Source organism: Carcharodon carcharias, chromosome 3 (assembly GCF_017639515.1).
Source record: "Carcharodon carcharias isolate sCarCar2 chromosome 3, sCarCar2.pri, whole genome shotgun sequence".
Classification (NCBI taxonomy): Eukaryota; Metazoa; Chordata; class Chondrichthyes; order Lamniformes; family Lamnidae; genus Carcharodon; species Carcharodon carcharias.
In genome coordinates this window covers 67,494,512-67,515,230 of record NC_054469.1, presented here as the reverse complement: position 1 = coordinate 67,515,230, position 20,719 = coordinate 67,494,512, and the positions used below count along the sequence as shown (strand labels likewise).

Genomic DNA, 20,719 nt, shown 5'->3' with positions numbered 1-20,719 from the left:
GAGCAGACGGTCACAAACTGGAAGAATTCGGAAGAATATTCCATGCCCTTTGGCGGACAATATGGTGGGAAGGCCAAAAATCAGTTTCACAAGGTCATGAAACCAGTTTGCAATTGTCTGCTTCGCCCGGCGGGCCCCCTTTCCTGCAGCCAGATGTCAGGAACTTCGTTTCAATGCATCTGCTTATCATTATAAGCCCTGCTCATCAGAATCACCACCCCCCCCCCACCCCCGCAATGTCAAATTTAACACCCAGGCTGGTGGGAAAATACGCTGGTGCAGAACACGTCTTGACGAGAGTGACCTGCAGAAGTCGGGACTTATCGTCAGGGCCTTGCTCATATCGTGGACATCCGAGGAGCAGAAGATGCTGGATCCCTACTGCAACCAAACCCTGGGGAAACACGTGTGTTGCATGCTGGGTGACTTTATATGGACATGACTCTGCCACAAAGCAGTTCACTGAAGGTGGAAGGTCACCATTGAGGGTTTGCTTCGATACATCAGCGTTTTGGCCATGGTCTGCTGTGGATGATCATTGAGCGGGTGGAGAGGAAGATCCAGCTGTGAGTGGGAGAGGAAGGCCTAGGTTTGACTGGGAGAGGAAGTGGGAGATTGATGGTGTTGGGGGATGTGAGGTTGTTTGAGGGGGTAACAATGCTGTCGAGGGTGTTGAGGTTGGGAGGTGGGGGCGATGGTGTTTGGTGGGATGAGGTTCAAAAGCCGGGGAGAGAGTATGGTGGAGGAGGGGAGAATGTGGCAATTGAGGAGGAAGGTGGAAGGGAAGGAGTTGAGGGGGGGGGCAGAGTCTGGGGGAGGAAGGAGTTTGCAGCGGGGGAAAAGGCCAGGGGGAGGAAGGAGTAAGAGTGGAGGAAGGAGTAAGGGGGTGGGAATGTCCAGGTGAACATGCAAGGGGGTTGTTATGATGACTGCCTCCCGGGGAGCAAAATGAGGGTGGATGTGGTAGGAGAGAATGGAGGGAAAGAGAGGGCAGAGTGAGTGAGTAGGGTGGGGGGGGAGGTGCGGGGTGAGAGTGTGACGGTAGCGATATAAGGTACAGCGATGGTTGCTGGGAACTCAGAAGCAGACATGAATCCTGGAGGTGGGAAGGAAGTGGTTGGGGAGGTCAATGTGGATGGGGGTGGGATTTTCAGGAAGGCACAAGCTTGTTCACCTGGACATCCTGGAAAGAAAAGGGTTCGGGTTGCTGATGGTGGGGAGGTGATTCAGGGGGTCAACAGTTATGGGTAAAGGCTAAAGACATACTTCACCAGTACCTTTTTGCAAAATCAAAAGTGAAAAGTGTGTTGGGCGGGAACAGGTGCTGCATGGGAGTGTGATCAGTGAGCGGAGATGCAGCTCAGCTCAGATGGACACGGAAAGAGAAGCCCCGCAGGCAGCATTGAAAATGCTCAGATCATTGAGATGAGTGTGATGGAGAAGGATCCACGTGTTGGAGAATTCTTGCAAGAGGCTCCGAAAGGCCCTGCCACACACACACTTCTCCCTCCAGAAATCACTTGTGGTCTGTCTGCATGCAGCTGAACTGCTAGTGGGGGTGAGGAGGATTGGAGGTTGGCGGTGGGGGGAGGTGTTAGGGGAAGGACTTACGAAGCCTGTGAATGAAGCTGAAACACAACATTGTGCACTATTCAGTAAAAGTTAATATATTTTCAGATTATAAAGTGACAAAATGTGTTCACCTGTGCAACCACTTGTGGTCAGAAATTCTTATCTTTTCTAGGCCTCCGAGTTCTTCTATGTGCTGCCCTGACATCTGCAGCAAGAGTGGAGACAGCCTGTGCAATGGTTGGCCCTATTGCCAATGATGACTTTGGCATGCGTCCTCTGGAGAGCCGAGGCCTTGGCTTGCTTTTCGCTGTCCTCCTGTGGGCCAGCTGTTCCCTCTGTGGTGACAGAGGACAAGGGTCGAGGGGAATCACATGCAAAGGGGAATCAGAGGGAGTGGACAGCCTCTGAGATTCCTGAGCGGATGACCCAGGGGTGTCTACCTGTCACTCCTCCCTCCTTCAGATGCCCAGGCGCCATGGCCTGAGTCGTTGAGGGGAAGGAGCACTTGGAGGGTCACTGAGGTGTCCCGTTTCTTTTTTTAATTCATTCTGGGGATGTGGGCTTCACTGGCTGGGCCAGCTTTTATTGCCCATCCCTAATTGCCCTTGAGAAGATGGTGGTGAGCTGCCTTCTTGAACCGCTGCAGTCCATGTGGTATAGATACACCCACAGTGCTGTTAGGAAGGGAGTTCCAGGATTTTGAACCAATGACAGTGAATGAATGGTGATATATTTCCAAATTAGGATGGTGGGTGACTTGGAGGGGAACTTCCAGGTGGTAGTATTCCCATCTATCTGCTGCCCTTATCCTTCTAGATGGTAGTGGTCGTGGGTTTGGAAGGTGCTTCTGAAGGAGCCTTGGTGAATTCCTGCAGTGCATCGTGTAGATGGTACACGCTGCTGCTACTGTGCATCGATGGTGGAGGGAGTGAATGTTTGTGGATATGGTGCCAATCAAGCGGGCTGCTTTGTCCTGGATGATGTCAAGCTTCTTGAGTATTGTGGGAGCTGCACTCATCCAGGTAAGTGGGGAGTATTCCACTACACACCTGACTTGTGCCTTGTAGATGGTGGACAGACTTGGGGGAGTCAGGAGGTGAGTTACTCGTCGCACGATTCCTAGCCGCTGACCTTCCCTTGTAACCACAGTATTTAAATGGCTAGTTCTGTTCAGTTTCTGGTCAATGGTAACCCCCAGGATGTTGATAGTGGAGGATGCAGTGAAGGTAATGCCATTGAACATCATGGGGCGATGGTTGGATTCTCTCTTGTTGGAGATGGTCATTGCTTGACACTTGTGTGGCGTGAATGTTACTTGCCACATGTCAGCCCAAACCTGGATGTTGTCCAGGTCTTACTGCATTTGGACATGGACTGCTTCAGTATCTGAGGAGCTGCAAATGGTGCTGAACATTGTGCAATCATCAGCAAACATCCCCACTTCTGACCTTATGATGGAAGGAAGGTCATTGATGAAGCAGCTGAAGATGGTTGGGCCTAGGACACTACCCTGAGGAACTTCTGCAGTGATGTCCTGGAGTTGAGATGACTGACCTCCAACAACCACAACCATCTTCCTTTGTGCTAGGTATGACTCCAGCCAGCGGAGAGTTTCCCCCCTGATTCCCATTGACTCCAGTCTTGCTAGGGCTCCTTGATGCCACACTCAGTCAAATGCTGCCTTGATGGCAAGGGCAGTCACTCTTACCTCCCCTCGGGAGTTCAGCTGTTTGGTCCATGTTTGAACCAAGACTGTTTTGAGGTCAGGAGCTGAATGGCCCTGGCAGAACCCAACTGGGCATCAGTGAGCAGGTTATTGCTAAGCCACTTGATGGCACTGTTGATGACCCCTTCCATTACTTTACTGATGACCAAGAGTAGACTGATGGGACAGTAATTGGCAGGGTTGGATTTGTCGTGCTTTTTGTGTACAGGACATATCTGTGCAATTTTGCACAAAGCCGGGTAAATGCCAGTGTTGTAGCTGTACTGGAACAGTTTGGCTAGGGGCATGGCAATGTCCTTTCGGACTCGGCCAGCTCGGTCAGTAGCGGTGCTACTGAGCCACTCTTGGTGATGGACATTGAAGTCCCCCACTTAGAGTATATTCTGCGCCCTTGCCACCCTCTGTGCTTCCTTCATGTGGTGTTCAACATGGAGGAGCACTGATTCATCAGCTGAGGAGGGGGGTCCGTGGTAATCAGCACAAGGTTTCCTTGCCCATGTTTGACCTGATGCCATGAGACTTCATGGGGTCCGGAGTCAATGTTGAGGACTCCCAGGGCAACTCTCTCCTGACTGTATACCATTGTGCCACCACCTCTGCTGGGCCTGCCCTGCCCGTGGGACAGGACATACATAGGGATGTTGATGGTGGTATCTGTAAGGTATGATTCCATGAGGAAGACTATGTTAGGCTGTTGCTTGACTAGTCTGTGAGACAGCTCTCCCACTTTTGGCACTAGCACCCTAGATGTTAGTAAGGAGGACTTTGCAGTATTGCAAAGGGATGTGATTGCCATTGTTTCCGTTGCCTAGACTGATGCCAAATGTCCGTCTGGTTTCATTCCTCTTTTGTGACTTTGTAGCTGTTTGTTACAACTGAGTGGCTTGTTAGGCCATTTCAGAGGGGATTTAAGAGTCAAACACATGGGTCTGGACTCACATGTAAGGGCAACAGATTTCTTCCCCTAAAGGACATTAGTGAACCAAATGGGTTTTTAAACAATAGACAATGGTTTCATGGTCTTCATCAGATTTTTAATTCCAGATTTGCCATGGCAGGATTCAACCCTGCATCCCCAGAGTATTACACTGGGTCTCTGGATTATTTGTCCAGCGACAATACCATTACGCCATCACTTCGCTGCCCTCTTGTGTTGCCACTGCAGGAACTCATCCATGGCTAACACGATGGAGTGCAGACCTGCGCACATCTCCATTTTCTGCTGGATCAGGGTCTCCTTGGGTGTCTGCCATCTTTCCCATGGAGACCAAAAACAGGGTGCAGCTGAGCTGAGTGAAGACTTGGAGTTTGGTGAGAGGGGGAGTTTTAGCTGTTAATTTTGTTCTTAAATTTTACTCTTAAAATCTAATCTATTCTGTAATTAGCAGTAACTGGAAAGTACTGTGTAGGCAGGCTAAGTTTTTGTCTTCTTGCATGTTAGACAGGGTATACTCACTCTCAGCTGAGTAGGAGCTGAGTAGCTAATTAGCTAACTGGTTGAATCTGATGAAGAGAGCCCCAGTTCAGTTTACAATAAATTCAGTGTTTTTTAGTGCAGCCAAAGCAAACAGAGTTTGAGCTAACTGAGTCAAGACTTTGGGCAGGACTTTTCGCTGAGCGAGCTAGTGCGCGTCCGACCTGCTTGAGCATAAAATAATGGACGATGATGTCAGGCGAGCGTCCCAATGTCATCACGAACCGCGATATTTCAGTCGACGGGCGTGCGCAGGAGTCGGCAGTGAGTCCGCCGACAATTAAAAAGCCCATTAAGGCCATTAAAAATGTAACTGAAATAAATTTTTTCGCTGCCTGTCCAACTTTACGGTTGGCGGGTGAGCGAAAAGGCCGAGGGGCCTTTGCATTTTTTGCGAAACCTCACCCATGGGTGGGATGAAGTTTCAATCCAACCATTTAAAAAAATCCACCCTAATTTCTGACGTGTCCCTGCTCATGTGACCATGTTCTTTAACATTTTAAAAAACTTAATTTTTGATTTTCAAAACTCTTCACCTCCCTGAGGCAACTTTGTGCCTCAGGGAGCTTTTCCAGCGCGTGCACGCATGCATGAATTTGCGCACTTGCCCTCCTACTCCCTCCCCCACACAGGCAGTACTGAGCGCTGACACTCACGTTTCACGCTGGGCGGGCTTTAATTGGCATGCCAGCATGAAATGGCGGTTCGACCCCGATTGCAGGCGGCGGTCAGCTTCCAAACTGTTCCTGCCTGCCCCCGCCGAGCCTGCCTGATGAGGGAAAATCCTGGCCTTGGGGTTTGGTGAGAGGGGGAGTTGTTTCCTTTTTCTATCTTTCTCGCTCCATAGGGATTGGTTCTTGCTTTACTACAGGGAAAGGAGCTAGCTGTATGGTGAGTACCTAGTAAGTGGGTAAATCATATTCTAACCCTAAGGTTTAAAATAGTACACAAATTGATGGTAACGTTAACAAAAAATAAAGGAAAGCAACATAAATGTGATTAATATAATTAAGTAATTATTTAAAACACATTGAGGATGGCAGGACAGGTGATGTATCAAAGCTGCAGCCTGTGGGAGCTCCAGGATAACATTGTGATCCAGGGCAAACATGCCTGCAGTAAGTGTTTGCAGCTTGAGGAACTTAAACTCAGAGTAATTGAGCTGGAGGCTGAGCTGCAGACCCTGCGACATATCAGGGAGGGGGAGAGTTACCTGGATACTTTGTACCAGAAACAGTCACACCACTTAGGATGGGATCTTCTAGTTTGGTCAGTGGTCAGGGACAGGAGGGTGTGGCTGCGAGTGAGGCAGGTGAGGGGACCCAGAGGGCAGGAGTGTGAGCCTCTGCAATTGTCCAATAGGTTTGAGGTTCTCTCAGCTTGTTTGGATGAGAGTAGGGGCTGCAGGGTGGATACAGCAAGCCATCCAAATGCGGGGTGCTAAAAGGAATGTAGTGATAGTAGGGGACAGTACAGTGAGTGGGATTGACACTATTCTCTGTAGCAAAAAGCGAGAGTCCAGATGGCTATATTGTCTGCCTGGTGCCAGGGTTCTAGAAATCTGCTCAGGGCTGGAGAGGAACTTGCAGTGGGAGGGGGAGAATGCAGTGGTCATGGTCCATCTAGGTATCAATGACATAGGCATGATGAGGAAGGAGGCTCTGCATAGTCAGTATGAGGAGCTAGGCATCAAATTAAGAAGCAGAACCTCAAAAGTAATAATTTCTGGATTATTACCTGAAGCACGTGCATATTGGCATAGTACAAATAAGATTAGAGAAATGGCTCAAAGACTGGTTTGGGAAAAGTGGGTTCCAGTTTCTGGGGCACTGGTACCAGTATTGCGGAAAGTGGGATCTGTGCCATTGGGATGGTCTACATCTTAACCATGCTGGGGCTAGTATCCTTGTGAGCCACATAACTAGGGAAGTTTAGAGAGTTTTAAAATAAATAGTGAGGACAAGGGATCAAATTCGGGGAGATGTGGTAAACCAAAGAGTGGAGACAAGGCAAGAGAGAAAGGTATTAATATGGATAATGATAAATAGGCCATGACAGGAAGGGACAAAGAGTACAAATCTAAGCGTAAATCAGCAGAAAAGGCTACACTCTACAAAAATAATATAAGGACAAAACTAAAGGCTCTGTATTTTAATCCACGTGGCATTCAAAACAAAACAAATGATAGCGCAAGTAGAAATAAATAAGTACAATCTGATAGCCATTACAGAGACATGGCTACAGGATGGAATATTTGGGACCTGAATATTGAAGGGTATGTGACATTAAGGAAGGACAGGAAGTTAGGAAAAGGTGGAGGGGTGGCTCTGTTAATTAATTATGGGATTAGCATATTAGAGAAGGTTGACCTTAGTTTAGGAAACCAGGATGTAGAAGCGGTTTGGGTTGAGTTGAGGAATGATGAAGGCAAGAAGTCACTTGTAGGAGTGCTGTATAGGCTCCCTTATTCTAACTGCACAGTAGGACAGAGTATAAAGAAGAGATAATGGGAGTTTGTCAGAAAGGTACAGCAATAATCTTGGGGGATTTTAATCCAGAAATAGATGAAAAATCAGATGGGCAAAGGTAAGGTAGATAAGAAGTTCATAGGATGTTTTCAGGATAGTTTTTTTAGAACAGTATGTTCTAGAGCCAACCAGAGAGCAGGCTCCACTAGACGTGATATTAAGCAACAAGATAGGATTAATTGATAAACTCCTAGTGAAGGCAACCCACACCTAGGTAGCAGCAATCATAATATGATTAAATTTTACATTCATTTTGAGGAAGAAATGAGTGCATCCAAGACTAGTATTTTAAACTTAAATAAGGGCAATTGTGAGGGCATGAAAGTAGAGCTAGCTAAAGCGAACTGGCAAATGAGGTTAACTGATAGGCCAATAGAGGTTCAGTAGCAGATGTTTAAAGGGATATTTCAGAATACACAGAATATATACATTCCAATCAGAGAGAAAAATTCCAAGGGGAGGGCCCACCATCCATGTTAACTAAGAAGTGAAAGAAAATATCAAAGTTAAGGAAAAAGCTATAATTACGCAAAGATGGGTGGCATGTCAGAAGACTGGAAAGAATATAAAGATCAGCAGAAAATGACAAAAAGATTAATAAGAAGGGAAAAATTAGAGTACGAGAGAAAGCTAGCTAGTAATATAAAGATGGATATTAAGAGCTTCCGTAGATATTTAAATAAGAAAAGAGTTAACAAAGTGAGCATTGGTCCTAGAGAAAGTGCATCTAGGAAATTGGTAATGGAAAGTAGGGAGATGGCAGATGAATTAAACAGGTATTTTGTAACACAAAAACAGAAATACCTGGAAAAACTCAGCAGGTCTAGCAGCATTGGCGGAGAAGAGCAAAGTTGACATTTCTAGTCCTCATGACCCTTCAACAGAACTAAGTAGAGATAGGAAAGGGGTGAAATATAAGCTGGTTTAAGGGGGTGGGGGGGAGGGGGGCTGGGGGTTGTTGAGACAAGCAAGCAGTGATAGGAGGAGATAACCAAAAGATGTCACGGACAAAAGAACAATGAGGTGTTGAAGGTGGTGATATTATCTAAAAGAATGTGCTAATTAAGAGTGGAGAGCAGGACAAGCAAGGTAGCTCTAGTGGGGGTGGGGTGAAATAAACGGTGGGTGGAATACATTTAAAAATAATGGAAATAGTTGGGAAAAGAAAAATCTATATAAATTATTGGAAAAAACAAAAGGGAGGGGGAAGAAACGGAAAGGGGGTGGGGATGGAGGAGAGAGTTCAAGATCTAAAGTTGTTGAACTCAATATTCAGTCCGGAAGGCTGTAAAGTGCCTAGTCGGAAGATGAGGTGTTGTTCCGCCAGTTTGCGTTAAGCTTCACTGGAGCAATGCAGCAAGCCAAGGACAGACATGTCGGCAAGAGAGCGGTGTGGAGTGTTAAAATGGCAAGCGACAGGGAGGTCTAGGTAATGCTTGCGGACAGACCGAAGGTGTTCTGCAAAGCGGTCACCCAGTCTGCGTTTGGTATCTCCAATGTAGAGGAAACCGTAAGTGTAGAGGTATTTTGTAACATTCAAGAAGTAGCTGTAAATCTGGAAATGGAAAGGAGGGAGGAACTTTTGAAAATTACAATCACCAGGGAAGTGGTATTGAGCAAGTTATTGGGTCTGCGGGTTGACAAATCCCCAGGTCCAGATGGGCTTCACCCTAAGGGCTTGAAAGAATGGCTAGTGAGATCATTGATATGCTGGTTTTAACTTTCCAAAATTCACTAGATTGGGGGAAGGTTCCATTGGATGGGAAAATAGAAAATTATTCAAAAAAGGAGAGACATTGAAAACAGAAAACTACAGGTCAGTTAGGTTAACGTCCATAATAGGTAAATTATTAGAAGTTATTATTAAGGATGTTAAAGTAGGGCACTTTAGTTAAGTCAATCTGAAAGGGAAATTATGTTTAACCAATTTATTGGAGTTCTTTAAAGGAGTCACATGTGCTTGGATAAAAGGGAACTGTTGGGTGTATTGTACTTCGATTTCTAGAAGGCATTTGATAAAGTGCCACCTCAAAGGTTATTGTGGAAATTAAAAGCTTATGGTACAGTGGGGTAACATATTGACATGGATAAAAGAGTTGATAAGGAACAGGAAGCAGAGAGTAGGCATAAATGAGTCTTTTTCTTGTTGGCATGATGTAACGAGTGATGTGCTACAAATGTGAAATAGTCCATTTTGGCAGGAAGAATAAAGAAGAAGCATATTATCTAAATGGTGAGAGATTGCAGAGCTCTGTGATTCAGAGCAATTTGGGTGTCCTAGCGCATATCCTTCATTTGCACAAAACACTGGTGAGACCACATTTGGCATACTGTTACAGTATTGGTGTCCTTATTTAAGGAAGGATGTAAATGCATTAGGAGCACAGAAGGTTAACTACATTAATACCTGGAATGGCCAGGTTGTCTTATGAGGAAAGATTGGTATTCACTGGAGTTAGAAGAGTAAGAGGCAACTTGATTGAAACCTTTAAGATCTTGAGGTGTTTTGACGGGTGGATGTGGAGGGGTTATTTCATCTTGTAGGAGAATCTAGAACTAGGGGTCACTTTAAAAATAAGGGGTTGCTCAGTTAAGACAGATGAGGAGAAATTTTTTTTCTCTGAGGGTTGTGAGTGCTTGGAACTCTTCCTCAATAGGCAATGGGCTTGAGAGTCTTTGAGTATTTTAAGGCAGAGCTAGATAGATTCTTGATAAGCAAGAGGGTGAAATGTTATTGGGGTTAGGCAGGAATATGTAGTTGAGTTGACAATCAGGTCAACCATGATCTTACTGAATGGTGGAGTACGCTCAGAGGCTGAGCAGCCTACTCCTGCTCCTAATTTGTAAGTTCGAATGTATGCTGGCAAAGAAGAGATAGTTTGGGCACAGTCAGGGTATATTCCCTCAAAAGGGAAAGATAGCACAAACAAATCCAGAGCTCCCTGCATGACCAAGGAAATAAAAATTAAGATAAAGGCTGGGATTTTCCATGCCCGATCGTGAGGGGCATGTTTGGTGGTGAGATCGAAGAATCTTGTGAGAAGGCAGTCGGCGTGTTTCCCAATGACATGAATCCAGGAAGTGATTGTCGCCCCCACCCCATCATTGGCGGCTGTGTTTCCCGTTGTTTAACATCGGGAACTTAATTTGAATGAATTTGCATCTCATTATTGTGGCCACAAGTCAGAATCAACTCCCCCGCCCATGTCAAATTTAAAGCCCACGTCAACTTGATTTTTACGATGGTCAGATATACAACTTTAAAAGGCATGCAACTGGTGACCTGAACTTCAAGGGGAACTCAGAAGCAAGTGTACAAAACATTGCGCAGCGCTCACGATGACTGCAATGCAAGGAAGTGGCTCTGTGGACGCAGGGCGGGTTACAGGCAAGTCTCCACAGCAGCTTCTTCATGGCTGACTTGTGGTGCAGGGGCAAGAGCGACAGTGCAAAAGGGGAAGAGGAAGGGAATCTTGAGGCAAGGGCGACAGTGCAAGAGGGAAAGGGGAGAAATCTGGGCAGAAGCAACTGTGCCAGGGAGAAGGAAACCTCTGGTAAGGGCTACAGTGTAAGGGGGAAAGGGGAGAAGGGAACCTTGGGCAACTGTGACAGTGCAAGGGGGGAAGGGAGACAATACAATGGGGGATTGGAGGAGAAGGGAACCTTGGGGCATGAGTGACTGTGCCAGGATGAGGAAACCTCAGGGTAAGGCTGCAGTGCAAAGAGGGATCCTGGCAGCACAGACTGAAGTTTGATCACAAATACATGCCGGGTCTGGAGTGGAAGTGGGATGAAAATGGTCAGGCAAATGCCAAATCATGTCAAAGCTGAGCACTGTTCCACAGCTGAGAGCATTTAGTTTGAGCTTAGTTGACATGCTTGGAGTCAGGCTCGTCAAGCAATTATGCCCACTCAAGAAACATTAATTCCTGATGGTGCCAATGATTGCTTCTGTACTATTAACCCCTCATGCATACGCTTCAATCTCGACTAAGTGCTATGGTGCTGTATAACAATTGGGCGACTGGGAAAGCTTGAGGATCCTCTTGGGAAAGGTGGCCATCCAACACTGACTGAGGGGTGCGTTCCTAGTGACATTGAAAAGTCACCCTTATGGTCTGAGCAAACCACGAAGCCTTGAGTGCAGGTTAGGACAATGCCTGCGCCTGAGATGAGAGTTCAGGATGCAGTCGAGTGGCTGAAGCTGTCACCACTCGGCCATGTGGTGTGGGGCGGTGCTGGGTGTGGGCATGGTGGTGAGCCATCATGCGCACTAACCACTGGGCATCCATGCGGTGGCCTGGACTCTCCGGAAGGCGTTAAGGGGCCTTGAGAGCCAGTGACAGGCGATGACTTGACCAAGAGTGGTCCTTAGGAGACATTTGCTGACCCTCACATCTCTCTCTTTGATATTGCAGTGAGGTGACCATCAGGAACATGGGACAGAAATTTGCCCTTGGCAGTTGTGCTCGGTGGGCGGAGGTGGTCAGGAAGCCGACTGCTGCCCACGATCAGCCAATTAAGGCCCGTCCAGCGTGAAATGCGAACAGCAGCGGTTGAGTGCTGACTATGCCGGGGGCTGGAGGGGAGGGAGTGCAAGCCAGCTGAGCGTGAAATTCGTACATACACATGAGTGAGCGCTGCATAATCTCCACGAGGCACGGAGCTGCCTCAGGGAGATGAAGAGATATAAAAAAAAATAAAACAAATAAAAATGTAATAAAACATGTCCCGTCATGTGACTCTGTCGCATCAGCAGGGACAATTTTTAGTGAAAAATTAAAGCTTTTATTTTCTTTGATTTTGGAAACCTCATCCCGCCTGTGGATGAGGTTTCCAAAAAATGCAAAGGCTGCTTGGCCTTTTCGTCTGCCCGCCAGCTGTTAGGTTGGATGGGCAGCAAAAGCTTTACATTAATTGATAACTCAATGGCCTCACCAGGCCTTTTAATTGTTGGCTGGTGCACTGCCAGCTCTGGCGCACGCCCATCGAATGAACTGTCGCGTGACTGTGCATTAATGGCACGCTCAGCCAATGTCAACACGCGTCATTTCACGCTCGAGTGGGTCGGGTACATGCCCGGCCCGCCGAGCAAAAATCTCTGCCCATGGATTCTGGTTATCTTGCTGTCTGCCTCATTGCTTATAGGCAGGAGAGAAGAAGGAGAAGAATGTGATGGACGCACCTGGCTTGCCAAAGGGAGGAGCAGAACCTTGAAGACCAAGGGTTGGCATAACCTCCTCCATACACAGAGAATGAACCCCACAGAGCTGTCATTCATAGGCGCATTGCTAGACCCAGGGTCTATAGACGGCACATGTGCTGCCTGCAGATGAGCAAGAACCAATGTCGCCAACGCCTGCGCATGTCAAGGGAACTGGTCACGCACTTATTCCACCTTCTGCAGGATTAGGCATCACGGGGTCTCAAAGAGCATCCACTGTCAGTGGCAGTTAAAGTTACCGCCATGCTCAGTTTCTGTGAGAGTGGCTTCTTCCAGGCCTCCATTGAGGACCTTTGCGATATCACACAAGCCTTCACCCACAAATGTATCCAGGAAGTCATGGACACCCTTTTTACCAAGGCACACAACTTTGCCAACTTTGACAGAGATCAGGCAAGCCAGGAAGCAAGAGTGCTGGTTTTTGCTGAGATTTGCGGATTCCTTCAGGTGCAGGGTATCATCGACTGCACTCACTTGTCTCTTAAATCTCCCTGTCGACAAGCAGTCCAGTATCTGAACCACAAAGGCTTCGAGTCTCTATGTTCAGCTGGTCTGCGACCATAACAAATGGATCATGCAGGTATGTGAAAGATACCCCAGAGTGTCCACGACCCATACATCCTTAGCAGGTCTCACATCCCTGCCATCTTCCAGGGACCATACAGAATGCAGGGCTGGCTCCTCGGGGACAAGGGCTACTCATGAGGGACGTGGTCAAAAGATAATCAAAAAAATAGAGTAGATGATAAGACGTTATTTCACCTTGTATGGGAGTCTTGGACCAGAGGGCATAATCTCAGAGTAAGGGGGCATCCATTTAAAACAGAGATGAGGAGGAATTTCTTTTCTCAGATAGTCAGTTTGTGGAACTCTTTACTGCAGAGGGCTGTAGAGGCTGGGTCATTAAGTATATTCAAGGCTGAGATAGACAGATTTTTAATCTGTAAGGGAATCAATGGTTATGGGGAAAAGGCAGGAAAGTGGAGTTGAGGATTATCTAATCAGCCATGATCTCATTGAATGGTGGAGCAGACACTGATGGATGCCAGCAAATGCCTCAGCGATGGTTCTGCATTGCCACAGGAGCTGCACGCTAATGGCTTGGACTAAGGTCACCATGGGGGCCGCCATCCTACCAGTGTTGACCTTGGTGCATTGGCATGCCAGTGCTATCACCTCAGACTGAAGGCGGATGGACTGCTCCATTGCGCCTTGCAATCTGAGGAGTGCAGCAGGCATCCCTTCCTAATGTTTCCAAGCTTGCTTTTGCAGCTCTAGCAACTTAGGTACATTCAATTCCACAGGCTCCTCATCTGACTCGGACTCAGCAGCTTTCTGGTCTCCAGCAGTTCTCCAAGTGCTGGAAACTTGGGAAGTTCCTGCCTCTGCCTGCTGTGGATCAGACAGTGTGATGTACTCACCAGATTATGACCCTGAGGCTAGGAACTTGGTCCTGCGAGGTGCAAGTCTCTGCGCTGTGGAGGTTGTGGGTGAGCGCAATGAAGGGCCTTCAATTTCGGTGTCTGTGGATTCCTCTTCCATGGGGTCCTTGGCTAGAGTTGGGGACCGGGCTCGTGGACCCTCTTGGCTGCTTCCCAGATGTGCCTGCGAAACCAAGGAGAGATAATTAGTGCATGGCAGGGGACTGCGGAACAGGGGAACTCACAGCATAGTTGATGGATGTTGCACTACTAGATCCTCACTTGGCTGAGTGCAGCTGGCCTCACTGTCAGCAAAGGAATGGTCCACATCGCTGTCGGCCAGCTGGATGACTCTATTTTCAAAATCTGTGAGGACCTTGATGTCGGGCATTCCTTCACCAGTCTGCGACCTTTCCCTTTTATTGTGCACCAGCTTGTCCTACATGAATACAAATGGAGAGACTGCAAGTAGGACGCCTGCCAGGCCAGATGGCATGTATGGGTGGTGAGTGGTGCCATAGATAGAATGAGGACACCATCTTCAGGGCAGATGAAAGTGTGTTTGTGAGAGAGTGAATGGTGATGTCCTTTGAGCTGGCTGTGAGTGAGATCCCTGTGGATGTGTGATGGGTTTGTGAGGGTGTGAGTTGAGAGTGATTAGAAGAGTGACTTACCCTGGCAGAACGGAGGAGATCATTCATCCTCTTTTGGTACTGTGTTGCTGTCCTCTTTTGAAGGGCGTTGGCACTGACCACCACTGCCATCACCTTCCATGCTGGATTTGTCACCTAGGATGAGATTCTTCATTCAGAGTGGAGGTAGAGGACATCACAGCGGGCTTCCGCTGTGTCCAGTAAGTGCTTGAGAGAGGCATCGCTAAATGTGGGGGCAACATTTTTCCTCCCTTTGTTAGCCACCTGTTCCCAGCAGCTTCCCATCCTTTGAAGAGTGCTAGCTCTGTGCAGGGCCTGTTTTTAAATATGGCGCCCAGTTTACTGAAGGCCTGAGGTCATGTATGGGTCAGGGGAATTAAAGGCGTCTGCCAGCAACCCGACATAAAACCCACGCCTTCCAATTTTTTAAACAACATGGCGCACAGTTTGGTGGAAAAAGCCGTCATTGCTGTTGGTGGGTTGCATGCCATTTCCCCTGCTGATTTCTGGGACAATTTTGCCCAAAGAAGAAAAAGCGTGCTTATGACAATTGAGAACCAGGCTGAAGAAGCAAAGAGGGAGTATGAAAAGAGACTGGCAGCCAACATTATAGGACATCTCAAAGTCTTCTATAGGCACATAAATAGTAAAAAATGTGGTAAAAGGAGGAGTAGGGATGTTGAGGGACCAAAAGGGAATCTACACATGGAGGCAGAGGGCATAGCTGAATATTAAATTAACACTTTGCATCTGTCTTTACCAAGGAAGAAGATACTACCCAGGCCATGGTAAAAGAGAATGTAATGCAGACACTAAAAGGGATTAAAATTAAAAAGGAGGTGGTATTGGATAGGTTACCTATACTTAAAGTTAATAAGTTACCTGGACTGGATGAGATGCACCCAAGGATATTGAGAGTGGAAATCGTGAAGGCACTGGCCATAATTTTTCAGACTTCGTTAGACTGGTGGTGCCAGTGAACTGGAAAATTGCAAACATTGCACCTTGTTCAAAAAAGGTTGTAGGGATAAGCCCAGCAACCCTACATGCCAGTAAGTTTAACTTCAGTGGTAGGGAAACTTCTAGAAACAATAATTTGGGGCAAAGTTAAAGTCACATGGACAAATGTGAACTAATTAAGAGGAGCCAGCATGGATTTCTTAAGGGAAAGTCATTTTTAACTAACTTGTTGCAGGTTTTTGAAGAGGTAATGGAGATGGTTGATGAGGGCATTGCAATTGATGTGTGCATCGATTTCCAAAAGACGTGTGACACACTGCCACTCAACAGACTTGTGAGCAAAGTTATAGCTCATGGAATAAAAGGGACAGTAGCAGCATGGATATGGAATTGACTGAGTGGCTGGAAGCAGAAAGTAGTGGTTAATGGATGTTTTTCAGGCTGGAGGATGGTTTGTAATGGAGTTCCCCAGGGATCAGTGTTGGGACCCTTGCTTTTCCTGCTATATATTACAGGTATACAGACATAATTTCAAAGTTTGCAGATGATATAAAACTTGGATGCATTGTGAACTTTGAGAAGGATCATGAAGAACTTCAAAAAGACATAAACTTTGGTGGGATGGTCGGGCAGATGGAGTTCAATGCAGAGAAACGTGAAGAGACAATGTAAAATAGGTGGTACAACTCTAAAATGGGTGCAGGAGCAGAGGGACCTGGGTGTATGGTGTGCATAAGTCATTGAAGGTGGCTGGACTGTTTGAGAGAATGGTTAATAAAGCATACAGTATCTTGGGCTTTATTAATAGGAGAGCATAAGAAATAGGAACAGGAGTAGACCACTCGGCCCTTTGAGCCTGCTCCATCATTTAATAAGATCATGGCTGATCTTGTGTTGTTTCAATTTCCATGTCCCCATCTAACCTCGATAACCTTTGATTCCCTTGCCTAACAAGAATCTATCCACCTCTGCCTTAAAAATATTCAATGACCCTGCCTCCACCACCTCCTGAGGCAGAGAATTCCAAAGCCACACAACTCTCTGAGAAAAAAAATTCTCCTCTTCTCTGTCCTAAAAGGCTGTCCCCTAATTTCAAAACAGTGCCTCCTAGTTCTGGACTTACCCACAAGAGGAAACATCCTTTCGATGTCCACCTTGTCAAGGCCGTTTAGGATCTTGTATATTTCAATCAAATTACTCCTCACTCTTCTAAACTCCAGTGGAAACTAGTCCAGTCTGTCCAACCTTTCCTCATAAGACAACCCATTCATTCCCGGTATCAATCTAGTGAATCTCCTTTTGAACCGCCTCTAATACATTTACATCCTTCCTTAAATACACACAGTATTTGAGATGTGGTCTCACCAATGCCCTGTATAACTGAAGCATAACATCCTTACTTTTATGTTCATTCCCTCTCATAATAAAGGATAGTATTCCATTAGCCTTCTTACTTACTTTCTTCACCTGCATACTAACTTCTTGTGATTGATGTACTAGAACACCTAGATCCCTCTGCGCCTCAGAATTATGCAGCTGTTCTCCATTTATTTAATACTCTGCTTCTTTGTTCTTCCTGCCAAAGTGAACAACTTCACATTTTCCCACATTAAACTCCATTTGCCAGATCTTTGCCAACTCACTCAACCTATCTATATCCATCTGCAACCTCATGTCCTCTTCGCAACATACTTTCCTACCTAACTTTGTGTCATCTGCAAATCTAGCTACCGTGTCTTCACCACTTCCCTCATCTAAGTCATTGATGTAAATCGTAAAAAATTAAGGCCCCAATACAGACCCCTGTGGGACTCCACTCGTCACATCCTACCAATCAGAAAAAAAACTCATTTTTGCATACTGTCTGCTTTCTGCCAAACAGCCAATCTTCTATCCATGCTAATATGTTACCCCCTACACCATGCACTTTTATTTTCCGTAATAACCTTTGATGTGGCACCTTATCAAATGCCTTTTGGTTATCCATGTCTACAAGCTACGGTCTACAGGCTCCCCTTTATCCACTGTGCATGATAATCCTTCAAAAACTCCAATAAAATTGGTTAAATATGATTTTCCTTTCACAAAACCTTGCTGACTGATCTCTGTTGCCTTGAACTCTTGTAAGTACCCAGCTATAACCTGCTTAAAGATTAAATCTAATAACTTCCCCATGACAGATGTCAAACTAACTGGCCTATAGTTTCCTATAGGAGCATGGAGTACAAGAGCAAGGAGGTTAAAGGCATAATACTGCCGATGCTGGAAATCTGAAACAAAAACAAAAAATGCTGGAAAAACTCAGCAGGTCTGACAGCATCTGTGGAGAGAAAGACGGAGTTAACGTTTCAAGTCAGTATGACTCTTCTTCAGACCTGCTGAGTTTTCCCAGCAAGTTTTGTTCAGGTTATATTGAACTTGGATAAGTCAGTAGTTTGACATCAGCTGGAGTATTGCGTCCAGTTCTGGGCATTGCACTTTAGGAAGCATGTGAAGGTATTGTAGAGAGTGCAGAAATGATTCATGAGAATGGTTCCAGGGATGAGGAACAACAGTTATGAAGGTAGATTGGAGAAGTTGGGACTGTTTTCCTTGGAGAAAAGAAGGCTGAGAGGAGATTTTATAGAGGTATTCAAAATCATGAGAGGTCTGAACAGAGTAGATAGGAAGAAAATATTCCCACTTGTGAAAGGATTGAGAATAAGAGGGCATAGAGTTAAAGTAATTAGTAAAAGAAGCAATAGTGCAGGGGAGAAACTTTTCATGCAGCGAGTGGTTAGGGTCTGGAATGTGCTGCCTGAGAGTGTACAGGGTTATAGAGAGAAGGTGGGGAAATGAAACTAGGTGAGATGCTCATTCAGAAAGCCAGTGCAGACATGATGGGCCAAATGGCCTCCTTCTACATTGTAACAATTCTGTGATTGATTCTGTTTCTTGATATCATGGGCAGGATTTAACAGACGGCCGGTTCTATAGCCCTGCTGTAGAAAAAGTCACTGCGAAACTGCCCCCCCACTCTGCACAGTGGGCTGCCCTGCAGTGAGTTAATACTCAGAGCAGTATTAAGTAGCTCAGTCTGAGACTTCTGCTTCCATCTGGGAAGTCCCACCTCCAAGAACTGCCAGCCAATCACTGGGAGCGGTTGCCACTGCAAGGACTGCATCCAGTCCCCAGCAAAAAAGAGTCAGGAGCTGAATGACAGTAATATTGAGGAGATTCTCCATAGGGTTTCGAGGCACCTGGGAGAGGGGCTCGCTAAGGGTCTCAACTGACATGAGGGCCTCGCCTGGCACCCAGTAAATTGCGGCCAGGTCAGGGACAGATGAGTAGGCAGTGGGAAAGCCACTCATGGAATGTTATGGCCCCCCCACCACCGCCTGCAAACCTACTGGCAGGGGACTGTAAAATTATGTTGTATGTGAAGTGAATCGAATTGGCTGAAGACTGGCATCTCTAATGTTGGGGACCTTAGGAGGAGGCCAAAATGGATCATTTGTTCGGCATTTCTGGCTAAAGATGGTTGCAAATGCTTCAGTCTTGTCTTTTGCACTGTCATGCTGCCTCCCCCTTCATTTAGGATGGTGATATTTGTGGAGTCTTCTCCTCCAGTTAGTTGTTTAATTTCCCACCTCTATTCACGACTGTGGCAGGACTGTGATCCTTTGATTGTGGGGTTGTTTAGCTCTGGCTCTTGCATTATGCTTTTGCTATTTGACATATATATATTCCTGAGTTGTAGTTTCACCAGGTTGGCACCTCATTTTTATTATTGCCTAGTGCAGCTTCTGGCATGCTCTCCTGCACTCTTAATTGAACTGGGTTGATCCCTTGGTTTGATCGTAATGGTAGGTTGGGGTATACGCCAGGCCATGAGGTTCCAGGTTGTGGTTAAATACAATTCTGCTGCTGCTGATGCCCCACAGCGCTTCAAGGGTGCCAAGTTTTGAGCTACTTGATCTATTTTGAATCGATCCCATTGACCCCAACCCAGTCATTTTTGGGAGTTAAATTTCCCCCCAATGTCCTTCAGCATAGCATAATTTTTTTAGCGAAATGAAATTTAAGGAGCACCAGTTTTCATTCTCACTTTTAATTTATTTGCTAATATGTTGCTGGAAAAGTTTAATGATAGATGCAGATTGAATGAAAAGTTTTGAAGAGCATAAGAAGAACAGGTCAAAACACCATAAAAAAAAATGAAAGATGCAAAAGGCAATGACATCCAAAGGGAATACCCTTCACCCTCACCACCACACACCGCCACCCCCTGCGCCCCCCTGTCCCTGAAAGGCATTGATAAAGACTACAATCTATACAATATTGAATTTGCTGTGTACAGTGTGCACTCATTATTTAAGGATCAGCATTCAGCGACACAGGTGGGACTGCACAGATCTATCACTAAATTGGCTGTATTAGAAGCTAAAAATTCTCATTGCTATGCATGCATCATTTCTAACACACTTTGCATTGTCCTCATTGTTTCATGGGGCAAACACTAACACAAAGAAAATATCAGAGAAACCATGTTGAAAAGTTTTGGGGAACTAGGGATTGCCATAGAGGAAAGCCAAGATCATCTCCATAAAATGAAGAAAGTACAGTCAATATCAGGAAGAGAGCAACATATAGACTAATGATAAACATCACCAAAGTTAGTTCTTATATTTGGATGTGAATCAAGAGCTTCAACGTTGACTGTGCTTTGAATTTTTTATTCTTTGACCTAATTTGTTTGGTGGCTGCAAAGATAATAATGTTCCACAGTATCATCTAAGATCAAGATCAATGTATTACATGCTTAAGAATCAAATAAGATTTATTAACCAATTTTCTTGACAGAGTTGTGAAGAAAAATGAGATTTATTAATTACTGAGCTTTTAGCATTGAACGGAGAGCATTTCTTTTGCAAATTGATTTTGAACTGTCAAGAATTGTTGCTGCATATTTAAATAAAGGGACTTTTTAATGCAGAATACCGTTCTTCATATCAATCTTTGAAATGATTAGAACGATGCCACATATACTTATAGATTTAAGTAATTATATTTTTTTCTTGCAGGCGATTGCACGTGTGACGATAAATGGATTGGGTGCATAATGCAAGATTCCGGGTAGGAAACCATACACAGTATACCTGCACTGGAATTCTGTAGAAAA

At 45.8% G+C, this 20,719-nt stretch overlaps 1 protein-coding gene across 1 annotated transcript in view; it reads left to right on the top strand.

Annotated features, from left to right (window-relative positions):
• adam22 (ADAM metallopeptidase domain 22) overlaps positions 1-20,719 on the top strand; it is a 473,836-nt gene that overhangs the window by 260,031 nt on the left and 193,086 nt on the right. Inside the window, exon 14 of the mRNA XM_041183951.1 lies at positions 20,622-20,673. Coding sequence (XP_041039885.1) covers positions 20,622-20,673 — 52 coding nt within the window. The remainder of the gene's footprint in view (positions 1-20,621; positions 20,674-20,719) is intronic.